Source organism: Mesoplodon bidens (genome assembly GCF_964165515.1).
Source record: "Mesoplodon bidens genome assembly, chromosome: 2".
NCBI classification, from domain to species: Eukaryota; Metazoa; Chordata; class Mammalia; order Artiodactyla; family Ziphiidae; genus Mesoplodon; species Mesoplodon bidens.
The window spans coordinates 9,076,337-9,089,472 of NC_138177.1; the positions used below are offsets into that span (position 1 = coordinate 9,076,337).

The following is a 13,136-nucleotide window of genomic DNA, read 5'->3' on the forward strand; positions in this document are numbered from 1 at the left end:
AAAAGGTTGAAAAAATTAAAATTACACAAAAAGGTTTGTTTTCTCTTTTAATAGAATTCAAGCTACAGCTCCTTACCCATCCTTTACCCCCAAGCCTTGATCCAGAAAAACTAACAAACTGAAAAAACATGAACAAATTTGTGCTATGCACTGAAAAAACTTGTTCAAAGACCAGTTCTTAATATGCGGCATCGTGAACTTCCCATATTGACATCTCATAAATGTTTTTTTTCTAAATGTAGAGCTCTAAGTGTCATGCTAGCAGAAGTCCTAAAAATGTAAAAAATTCTCTACATGCAAATTTAGAACACAGCATAACTCAAAAATCTTTTAAGATGCATTTTGTGAAATTTAAAATTTTAAATAGTTGGGGATACAATAATACCTAGTGTCTATATTTTGTAAGAAATTTGAAAAGACTGTTCAAAGCAGTTCTTTGTTTAATTCTAACATGGAGATTCAACTGAGATACATGATAGTACTCTGTGAAGTCCTCAGATAATTAAATATAATTAGTTGCTATATTATAAAAATCAATCTTAAGTCTAAGTAAGGACAATGATCTCCTGAATACCTCATGTTTGAAGTGGAAGGTTAACATGAGAAAAGGGTACTTGCAAATGTCCATCATTTATTACTGTCTTAAAATCCTGCACTGAAGTTACTGAACCCTGAACATTAATTCTGACAGGTGTGTCTTCTCACTGACTTTCCCGACACAGTAGGGACCAACGGAAACATGCCAAGCAGTGTACTGTGACTAACAAAACTCTGCCATAATCAACCTTGCACCGTCTGTCCCACAACTGATACATGACCACTTTACAAAAAAGGCCGCTGACTGTGCACCATACCACCAATGGTATGTCAAATCAATTTTAATTAATGCCAATAAATTTTCCATCTGCTCTCAGGCCTCCTTACATGGCCCCTCTCAGGGATCTAGCAGCATTTTCCTCTTCTCCATGCACACAACTTTTAATCTTTAACTTAAGTCAACAAGTACAAGTGACCAGAGCTACTGAGACGATGAAATAAGTGGAAGAAAATCAATCCATTCACCTCTCTTTAAAGTGGTCACTGTGCTCCAAAGGTGTATTTTTAAAGAAATCAATCCTGTTCTCAGGATGTTACGTTGCCAAGGGAAGACAAATCATAAACGTTGTTCCTGGGTTATCCTATTTTCACAGCTTAAAAATTTCCATGTGCCCTAATTTTATTAGTCTCTTTCAAGCAGTTCTGTGATATTTCCATTCTGTAAACGTTTATGCTTCACCTTTATAGAATGACTGCGAGGGAGACGACGTGACCGCATTAGAAAATGATTACCAAAGAACAGTACTGATTCAGGAGAAGAACACATTCTCAGCCACCCATCTCTCATCCACTACTGGATATTTACAACATGCTTCAGTGGAGAAGAAGACACTGCTGCTTTGCAAAGATGAGCTGGAATGCCAAGAGGTCTCTATTCCGTACCCATCTTATTGGTGTACTTTCTCTTGTGTTTCTTTTTGCTATGCTTTTGTTTTTCAATCATCATGACTGGCTGCCAGGCAGAACTGGATTCAAAGAAAACCCTGTGACATACACTTTCCGTGGATTTCGTTCTACAAAAAGTGAGACAAACCACAGCTCTCTTCGGAACATTTGGAAAGAAACAGTCCCGCAGACTCTGAGGCCTCAAACAGCAACTAACTCCAATAACACAGATTTGTCACCACAAGGAGTTACAGGGCTGGAGAATACACTCAGTGCCAACGGAAGTATTTACAATGAAAAAGGCACTGGACATCCAAATTCTTACCATTTCAAATACCTTATCAATGAACCTGAAAAATGCCAGGAGAAAAGCCCTTTTTTAATACTACTAATAGCTGCAGAACCTGGACAGATAGAAGCTAGAAGAGCTATTCGGCAAACTTGGGGCAATGAAAGTCTAGCACCTGGTATCCAAATCACACGAATTTTTTTGTTGGGTGTAAGTATTAAGTTAAATGGCTACCTTCAACGTGCAATCCTGGAAGAAAGCAGACAATACCACGATATAATTCAACAGGAATATTTAGATACATACTATAATCTGACCATTAAAACACTAATGGGCATGAACTGGGTTGCCACATACTGTCCACATATTCCATATGTTATGAAAACGGACAGTGACATGTTTGTCAACACCGAATATTTAATACTTAAGTTACTGAAGCCAGACCTGCCTCCTAGACATAACTATTTTACTGGTTACCTAATGAGGGGATACGCACCCAACCGAAACAAAGACAGCAAGTGGTACATGCCACCAGACCTCTACCCAAGTGAGCGCTATCCTGTCTTCTGTTCCGGGACTGGTTATGTTTTTTCTGGAGATCTGGCAGAGAAGATATTTAAAGTTTCTTTAAGCATCCGTCGTTTGCACTTGGAAGATGTATATGTAGGGATCTGTCTTGCCAAGTTGAGAATTGATCCTGTCCCCCCTCCCAATGAGTTTGTGTTCAATCACTGGCGAGTTTCTTATTCAAGCTGTAAATACAGCCACCTAATTACCTCTCATCAGTTCCAGCCTAGTGAACTGATAAAATACTGGAACCATTTACAACAAAATAAGCACAACGCTTGTGCCAACGCAGCAAAAGAAAAGGCAGGCAGGTATCGCCACCGCAAACTCCACTAGAAAAGACAACTTTTTTTTTTTTTCCAAAACGTGCAACCTGTAAAATATTGCTAAAAGCATGTATAGTTAAAACTGATTACATCCATAGGACAAGTTTTAGTTAAAACTCATTGCATAAAGGAATCCAAAAATATTTTTTTAATTTCTGAAGAAGGTAATTCTTAAAAATACAACACGATATAACAAAAAGTTATCCCAAACAATCTACTAAAAATCCACATAAGGGGATTCTGTGTATTAACATGCAATAACAGGCGTGCCTACATCAATGGTTCAACTCTTACATTAGGGGCCAAGAAGGTGTATTTGCATATGTTTTCCACATAAATTTAAATTTAAGAAATGGATACAGTCAAAAGACTTTGGATTCAGTTTTTCATTTCAATATATAATTAAATGTAAATAAAACATTACTGTCAATTTTAAGGAAACTTTATAATTGTGCAAAGGACAAATCTTGACCTATTCTAGGGTTCTAAAAACCATATTCCATGCAATAAGATTTAGTTGAATTATTCCATAAACATATTTATAAAGTTCAGATGTTTCATCAATGCAGTTCTCATCTAAGTATTTACTTTTTAAAAACAATTGAGATATTCATTTTCTTTTATCAATACGCACATATACTGGAGGAATTTATTTTGACATGATGTGACAAAATGTGAAAAAAAAATCAGTGTGTCTCAGGCTCACGTTTTTATAAAAAAAAAAATTAAATGTTTCAAAATACAACATCTGTTCCCTCGTTGGTGTTCAGGGCCAAGCTAGTACTTCAATGATTTACTCTATCAACCAGTTACTGCACTCTCAAGGAGCATCACCACTTAACTTCAAGCATATCTGAAAAAATCTATCATTTTCCTCTAACTGAAGCAAAAGTGATTACTTACAGGCACAAAGAGGATGCACTGTTGAAAAAAGATAAAGGATAAAGAGTGCAGCGCCAGTTTCATTCAATACATTTTAAGATGCATGTCTGCCAAACTGCAACATATGGGAAGTTTATTTCCTGACAGCAGGTGTACACATGCCAATACTTAATCATTTTATGGCACCTACTTCTTTCTCTGAGTGCCAAGTTTACAAACCTGCAGTTTTTAATTTGGTGGATGACAAATATTCTGCACCACTGATTAAAAACTTCTTTGGGAGGGAAGGGGGAAAACTACAAATGTTTGATGAACACTTGATTCTGGGATGAACAATGTATACAATGCACTTTTATCAAGTTTTTAATAAAAAAGCTTAACAAAAAAACCTTTACTGAGTGTTATGGTCCAAATACTTCACAATAATTTTGTATGGCTCCATTATAAATTTTAAAATCAGGAAATACTAACCCATTAATTTTTAAAAAGTGTTTTTACTTTAAACAAGTATATAAATGTATCAATCTTGCTCAGTGAGGATGTCACTTATCCTAATTCTAATAACAATCATTTTAATCCTTGATTCTATTCTGAAGAGTTATCCACCAAAACAGAACTCTAACATGTTACAGTTCAGAATCACAGAGACTGCTTCAGTACTTATCAGTTAATGCGCTGAATTCTATTTATACTCAACTTATCTGCCACTTTCAGTTCAGTTGTCTAAGTGTTCTATTCTACATAGAATAATTCTGAATGCTGAGCTAAATAACCCCCCAGCTCTTGGTAAGGTCTGTTTTTCACTTAATTTATTCTGCATGGTTATAAAAAGACTAAAATTACTAAATACCAAAATTACTAAAGAAAGGTCACACATAAAAGGATAATACCAAATTAGATAAGTGTGATGAGAGACAAAAGGAATCCTTCCCTCAGTATAAGCCTCTCATTAATACTTCAGAAGTTTTATTTTTTAAAAGTATATGGGGCTTCCCTGGTGGCGCAGTGGTTGCGAGTCCGCCTGCCGATGCAGGGGATGCGGGTTCGTGCCCCGGTCTGGGAGGATCCCACATGCCGTGGAGCGGCTGGGCCCGTGAGCCATGGCCGCTGAGCCTGCGCATCCGGAGCCTGTGCTCCGCAACGGGAGAGGCCATGGCAGTGAGAGGCCCGCGTACCGCAAAAAAAAAAAGAAGAAAAAAAAAAGTATATGTATATGCATGTGTGCATCCACAGGTATGTACTCAGAAACAATCCAAACACTATGTGTACAAATTATTATTACAGTGCAGTATCTTTAAAAGATAGTATTTTCCTTCCAGAAAAATTCAAGTCTAAAAGAGATGACTTGGAATCTCATGACACTCCAGGTTCTCAAAGGGCACTGAATCAAATAACAAGGGTTTTAGTGCTGCTGACAATCTTTATTTTAAAGTAAGTATTCTGCTATTAGTTTATTTTTGACCTCCCATTCTGAATGTGCAAGCTGATTTCAGCAAAATATGATTTTCAAATTCATATTATGATATTTAAAAATACAGTATTTAAACATCTCACCAAATATTAATTGTGCCTTATTCATGCCCAGTACTATGTAATTTTTACTATGCATGAAAATATAATTTTAAATGGCAGCACTTGCATTTGGTCAAAGAAAAAAATTACAGTAACCACCATGTAATCTTTATGCTCGAAGTGTTAAGAGATATTGTGGAAGATAAAAATACCAAAACTTTCAATACTTACACTAGTTTATTTTGATCAAGATTATATAGGTGATGAAATTCTAATTCAAGTAAAAAAAATTTCTTTCTCACCTCTGAGTATACAGTATGATCACAAAAAATGAACTGGAGTCTTATTAATATCTATTACCAAAACCCCTATAAAAATAATACCAACACAGCAGCAGGAACTATTTACTGACTGAGAGTACGCTGTGTGCCTGGTACCGTGTTAAAGTACTTTACACACATATCTCGTATAATCCTTATAAGTAACACTAAGAGATAAGAAAGACTGGTACAAGAGGTTAAATACCTAAGATCACACAGCTAGTAAAACAGCAGGGTTCCACTGCAAAGACTCTTAACCATTATGCTATTCTGCTACATACTTCACATATGACTCCTGCTAGAGGGTCTAAAAAGCTAAGCAAAAACGGCCTATCCTCTCTTCTATTCCATGCTTATTCTTCACCTTTTGCTAGGATCTCCAGGCATCACAACTGTTTTCTCACACTGGAGAGACGCCTGATGTCAGGTGCAAATAAAGAGAAGGAGAAGGAGAGGAAATTTGATCCCTCAGTTATTTTTTCTTCTCCTTTTCAGTTGCTGATGTCTGGGGGTCAGAAACTCAGAAAAGCTAAGAATTACTGCTTATCTCTTGCTCCTTTGGGCACTGAGACACATCTGTAAACAACAGGCAGGTGGCACTTAGAAATTATGTAAAAGGTGCTTCTTTTTTTTTTTTTTTTTTTTTTTTTGCGGTACGCGGGCCTCTCACTGTTGTGGCCTCTCCCGTTGCGGAGCACAGGCTCCGGATGCGCAGGCTCAGCGGCCATGGCTCACGGGCCCAGCCGCTCCGCGGCATATGGGATCTTCCCAGACTAGGGCACGAACCCGTGTCCCCTGCATCGGCAGGCGGACTCTCAACCACTGCGCCACCAGGGAAGCCCTAAAAGGTGCTTCTTTTGACGTATAATTTCATCATTGTTAGTAGACAAAAGTAGCACCACATTTACTCACTCTACTGGTTAGTTGCCTACTTTTTGTGATGAGGTGGTAAAACCAATTTATCCAGCTGGTTCAGGTTTGTTTTCAGTTTTTACTGCTTAACTACAAAATTTGACTATTAAATTAACACAGATTTAAGAAGCCAAAAAAAAAATATCTCTACCATACCTACATTCTAACACACCTCACAGAGTATCAGTGTATCGCTTAACATGACTCTCGGAAGACGGGTAATGTGCATCAAATACTAACAGGGGCCATTCTAAGTTTCGGCCAGGAACCTGTTGCTGTGTACTCCATCAGCGCACACATACAGACGCCCTCCCCCAAGCACGATGGAACTCTACACCTTACTACTTTCAAGACCTGATTTGCCAGAGAAGGAAGAAAAACGTTTCTGTATTTGCAGAAGTGTTTCGCCTCCCTCCACCAGCAAATGTCTGAGCTAAAGGACAACTAGAGTGAAAGCAACTGCCTCCATCTGTTTATTAATCTAATTATTTCAACTTCCCACTGAAGCCTATAGATTCTCAGTCTGAATTTCACTTGAGACAGTATCCTAAATGTTGAAAAATGAAAATAAATCAACGGCATCACAAAAAATAAATGTTAAGTAACAGAAAGCTATAACATTATATGCAAAATCTTAAATTCATGCTTGTATAAGTTTTTAATTAAATGTTTAAAAGATACTAATTGATACAATAAAACTAATAAGGGGGGCTTCCCTGGTGGCGCAGTGGTTGAGAGTCCGCCTGCCGATGCAGGGGACACGGGTTCGTGCCCTGGTCCAGGAGGATCCCACATGCTGCAGAGCGGCTGGGCCCGTGAGCCATGGCCGCTGAACCTGCGCGTCTGGAGCCTGTGCTCCGCAACGGGAGAGGCCACAACAGTGAGAGGCCCGCGTACCGCAAAACAACAACAACAACAACAAAAAACTAATAAGGGTTGTTTGCTTCACTGTCATACCTAAAATGCTAGTAAAAACATATATTTGAATATAGATAACAAACAGAATTAGCATGAGATTCTGATGGCAGTGAGAATTTTCTAACATACTGGCAGATTTCCTTTGGGGAGCTACTCCACCCTCAAATAAGAAAGTTCTAGGAAAACTTTCTATCAAGACACCCTGCCTTCTCGGATAGCTGGTCCCCGCTGGCGGGCCGACGCCCGCGTCCCCCGGGGCGCGGCGCGGCGCGCCCCGCCGCGCGTCGGGACCGGGGTCCGGTGCGGAGAACCCTTCGTCCTGGGACACAGGGTGCGGCCGGAAAGGCGGCCGCCCCCTCGCCGGTCACGCACCGCACGTTCGTGGGGAACCTGGTGCTAAACCATTCGTAGATGACCTGCTTCTGGGTCGGGGTTTCGTACGTAGCAGAGCAGCTCCCTCGCTGCGATCTATTGAAAGTCAGCCCTCGACACAAGGGTTTGTAAATTAAAAATCTTAAAAAAAAAAAAAAGACATCCTACCTTGCACTAGCCAAGCTAAGACAACCAAAGACCCTCTCTTATTGCAATCTGAATCCTGAAGGAAACAAACACATGCACAACAAACAAAGAAAATGACTGGAGCTGATTCACTTGAACTTCAGCACCCTGCAGAAATTACCCACTGATTCTTGTCCTCTAGATCCCAGAGCTGCTACGGTTCCTGTCCCTTCTACCACTTGATTCTTTAGTGTTTTGAACTCACCTATAATATTCTGATACTTTTGTTTTTTTTGGTTTCAGTTAGTCAGAGTCAATTTTTAACCAAAGAATCCTAAGTGACAGAAAACCTACCACTAGCAAATGCTGCAGTGATAAAGTCGTTCCTAGGTTCTATGATGACTTCAGAATGCTCTATGAGACCATGCCCTCTGTGTACTTTGCCACCTGAACAAGTCAGGAGTGTAAAGGGATCCAAGAACAACTTTTCTGTTAAAGAAAACAGGCTGAAAATGTTAGAGCTGTTCATAATCCATATTCATGGCCAGGCCTCACAAGAACAACAAAGTTTTTGTGCATATAACATAATATAGCGGAGAGCATGTTGCTATAGATACCTTATTACTGAAGAGGGATCAGGGAAACAGGCTTGGGAGCTGTGTTTCTACAGTCACACCACCATGGGGGAGAGGTAACGTGTCTCCCAAGTAACCACCAACACGGAAGTAACCATCAGCACAGCTGCCTGAGCCCCCTGCACTGTAAAGTGCTGTCTGAGCTTAGAAATGAATGAACAGAGAAGCCTGACCACACCTTCACATCTGCTGTTTAAAACTATTCCTTTATCAGAGATCTTTTCGTCTCCTGATAAGGTTAAAAAAAAAAAAAAAAGCCACAACCTTCTTCCTGGTAGATTTATGTAAAGGAGGGAAGAGAACAAATGAAAACAGAAAGCTAATAAATGGGCCAAAAAAGCCAAGTAAAAGTTCATAAGCATAAATTTAAAGTATTTGTATGTCTGAGTGTCTTTAAATACACACATTTAACAGTACATTTAAATCCAGTTATCTTCTCTCATCTCCAAATTTTAAAACTTTTAAAATAACATTTCCTGTCTGAGTGAATGGCTATATCCAGTCAGTGGCCACATGAAAATATCAAGTCAACCTCACCACTTCCTTCTCTTACTATCACCCGTATCACTCTATCCCCAAAACCTGGATTCATAGTGGAATCCACCCACTTTTCTTCATCTTACTGCTCTAGTAGTTTAAGTGAGCAAAACTTTTGCAACTGGTTTCTTCACAGTCACCCAATCTGCTTCCCATATACTACTGCCAGAATGATACTTTCAAAACCACAAAACTATTCGCATCATCCCAATGCTTCAACAGATTCCCAATGTTCTTAGGATAAACACCAAAATCCCTGAAGTCCTTGGATAGCGGCAGGGCCCATGAATGACTCTCTTCCTTGCTAAAGCTAATGTCTCTACCCAATCTTTTGATCTTACTGCTGCCTTTTACTTCACTCCGTAACGTATCCTCTCTTCCTCAAGACTGATTTTAAAAGCAATCAACAAACAAAAAATCCTAGATTAGAAACAGTGAACTGAAATTTGACTCAATAAAACAGCCTCACCTTTTCTGTCTGCAGCATTTTCATCTTATTTGAAAGGAAACTTATTTTTAAGCCGTCAAAATCAATTTTTCTCTATAGTGAAAAACTGATTTTGATGCCTTAAAAATAACTAAGACTCAACCACTGGCTTATATATGGGCTCACTCACATTGCAAATAAAGCAACATATAAGTAAATATATGTTGACAAAAAGAAAGTACAAGTATTCTGGAAATAATTAATATAATCAGTTCCACAAATGTGAAGGTCCCTCACATGACAGTGCATTTCTAAGCAGGGACCATGATGCTGAAGAAGATCAAGAAGTGTTAACCTTCCTCAATAGATATTCAGTGCAGATGAAACCCCTAGGCATCATTTCCCAAACAGACCAGTTTACCATGCTATGTTCCAGAACTCTAACACTAGGTTAATAGAAATTCTTGAGTCCAGTCCTCCTTAGCATTGAAGAAACATCCAGAAGTCCACTCACTTGATAAATATTTACTGAGAGCCTAGGCATTAAGACATGAGCTGTAGATACAATGATAAACAAAAACAATCATTAAGTTGCTGCCATAATACTCCTTTGACAGAGAAAGCCATGTATCAGATCTTCATACAAACAAGTGGAAAGGACAACTATGATATCTGTCATGAAGGAAAGATACAGAGTGCTTTGCAAGCATATAACAGGAACTGACCTGACCTATGGTCAGAAAAGCCTTCTCAGAAGAAACATTTGTTAACATCTAAGAAATAACTAGATGTCAATCGGGCAAAAGGGGAACAATTCCAAGAAGAAGGAACAGCAGGTACAATGGCCCTGAGGTTGGAGTAAACCATGGCACAAAAATAAAGAGGAAGATTGGTATGAGCTGATGCCAGAAAGGTAAAAAGAGAGACAGGTAAACCCTCATGAAGACTTGTAGTACCTATTAAAATATGGCTTTTAATCCTAAGACTAAGAGGAAGCCAATGAAGATAGAAAAAAAATAGAAAAAAAAATTGAGGCTAGTGCATGCCCAACAGCTCCTCTCTTCTTCAGTGTTTGAGGCATCCTGGCTGCAACATGAGAACAGAATGAAGAGACGCATGAGTGATACAAAAACACAAACTAGGAGACCACTGCATAATCCAGGGAAGATACAGAAATAGTTGGACCAGGAAGGACGGTAGTGATCCGGAGATAAGAATTCCAGAGATGTTAGCAAGTGAGGTCCACAGGCCTTCACGACGTATGGATACTCGCAGTGAGGGAGAAGGCATGAGTGGCAAGGCCTAAGATCCTGGCCTGGGCACTGAGGGCACGAGGAGAGAGAAGACGCTGTACGAGAACCTGATTCGCCAAGGATAACATAATAGAGAGCCACTGAAAAATGTATAGAAGGACTGTCAAGTGGCACTGAGGGCCTATATATTACAAAGCATCAATAACAATAATAAATCTTAACTACTCCTCTACATGCATATGAAAGGATGGAAAGTAACTAAAAATATACGGATAACATGAGCTTAAGAATCACTCATTCAGGGGCTTCCCTGGTGGTGCAGCGGTTAAGAATCCACCTGCCAATGCAGGGGACATGGGTTCGAGCCCTGGTCCGGGAAGATCCCACATGCCACAGAGCAACTAAGCCCGTGTACCACAACTACTGAGCCCACGCCCCACAACTACTGAGCCCGCATGCCTAGAGCCCGTGCTCTGCAACAAGAGAAGCCACTGCAATGAGAAGCCCGTGCACCACAACGAAGAGTAGCCCCCTTTCGCTGCAACTAGAGAAAGCCCACGTGCAGCAACGAAGACCCAACGCAGCCAAAAGTAAATTAACTAATTAATTTTTAAAAAAATCATTCATTCAATACTTTTCAAGCAACACCTATGTGCCCACTACCCTGTTCTCAGCACTGGGAAGATGGTGGAGGGCAACAAGATGTGTTTCCTACCTTTGGATCTTCATATTCAAAGAAAATCATGAATGTAAACAAATAAATAAGATTACTAGCAGAAAAAAAAGTGGGAGGTCTTCCTGGAAAAGTAACCTTTAAACTGAGATCTGAATTTTGATGAGCCAGTCTTATTAAGAGCAAGAGGAAGAATGATCCAGGCAAACAGAACTACAAAGACAGAGCTTCCCTGGTGGCGCAGTGGTTGAGAGTCCGCCTGCCGATGCAGGGGACACGGGTTACGGGTTCGTGCCCTGGTCTGGGAAGATCCCATATGCCGCGGAGCGGCTGGGCCCGTGAGCCATGGCCGTTGAACCTGCGCATCCGGAGCCTGTGCTCCGCAACGGGAGAGGCCACAACAGTGAGAGGCCCACATACCGCAAAAAAAAAAAAAAAAGAACTACAAAGACAACGGCCAGGAGGTTGAGAAGAACTTGACATGTCTGTAAAAAAACAGAAAAAAGCCAGTGAAGCGGAACTCTAGAATACAGAGCTGTGGATAGAAATCAGAGGGGCCCCTAATATGGATGGGAAAAAATTCACAATTTTATTTTCACCAACCTCTAACAGAAATGACATTTCCTTCTTTCATGAATGAAGGCAACAAACCACAGTGCTATTAACAACAGTTCTGACTTTGTCACCAACAGAAATCAAGTATTTTCATATCACATTACTCTTACAGATATCGTGAAAAACTGTGTATGGACATACTTTAAAATTCTGGAATTTATTAGATTTGTCCCTAGATCTTGTTATGTAATGCATTAGTAAAAGCAACACGAAGTACAATACCATGTCATAAAGTTATGTTTCTCAAAATTTTGATAATTTTATTTCAATACAATTGGTTTTCTTTGTTATCTTATGTTATTTTATTTTATGCATTAAAAACATTATTCAGAGAGAGGAATCATAGGATTCGCCAGTCTACTAAATAGGTTCATGGCACCAAAAAAAAAAGTATTACGAACTTCTAATCTAGAATAAAAGACATATAAGACTCCTGTCAACTAAATGCAACTATTGGTGCTTGTTTGGATCCTATTTCCAACAAATGAACTGCAAAAAAAGATTTTTCAGAAAAATTAAAGAAACTGGAAAATGAACTGGGTTTTAGATGATACCAACAATTAATGTTTATTTTGTTATATGCAATAATGCCTACATTAAAAAAAAAAGTCCATGTCTTTTAGAAGTGCAGAGTAAGTAGGAACAAAGTGTCAGTGTCTGGGTTTTGCTTCACAGTACTTCGGGAAAAAAGGGAGCTGTGGAACAGCTGAAGTAAAAGTGGTTAAAAAATAATTATAGAATCTGTGTGATGGGCAGATTTAAAAAATCATACACTATTTTCTCTAATTATATTTATGTTTGAAATTTTTCATAATTAAGAAAAATGGGGGGTGGAATTCAGTAACTGCTTTGCAAAACAGAGCCCCTTAGAGGGGAAAAAGTTGCAAAGGGGCACTGTCTGTTGGAAGAAAATTAGAGAAAGATGCTCCTTTCTCTGGGCTGATGATGTCCTAGGTCAGGCCACCTAACCTGAGGAGGGTGCAAGCTATCTAAGGGGTTTTCCTCTTTCTTCCCCCATTACGTTCAGGAAAGACAGTAGGCATCATTAAAACTTGCTTTGACATTATTCATTATTCATCTTGTGAGTATGCACCACCTGTCTAATGGCATTTATTTCAAAGAAAAAATAACCCATTTCCCATTATATCAACTGTCCAGGCCTAGAAAATTAGCCTTTCATCAAACTAGCACACCCTGACATTAGAAACAGTGATGGTTTAGGAAAAATAATAAGTTGTAGTCTTAAGCTAACGAGCACTGATTGCGTTTCGTTTTCATACTCAGGAGAAC

General features: G+C 39.3%; 2 protein-coding genes across 2 annotated transcripts in view; one reads left to right on the forward strand and one right to left on the reverse strand.

The window, feature by feature from the left end:
• The window catches only part of CDC73 (cell division cycle 73), a 92,506-nt gene that overhangs the window by 44,631 nt on the left and 34,739 nt on the right, over positions 1 to 13,136 (reverse strand). The window lies entirely within an intron of this gene.
• Positions 1,352 to 2,674, forward strand: B3GALT2 (beta-1,3-galactosyltransferase 2; the record flags this gene model as incomplete). Its single annotated transcript, XM_081226119.1, has 1 exon — positions 1,352 to 2,674. Exon 1 carries the CDS (start codon positions 1,406 to 1,408, stop codon positions 2,672 to 2,674), a length of 1,269 nt encoding a protein of 422 aa, XP_081082245.1. The 5' UTR covers positions 1,352 to 1,405.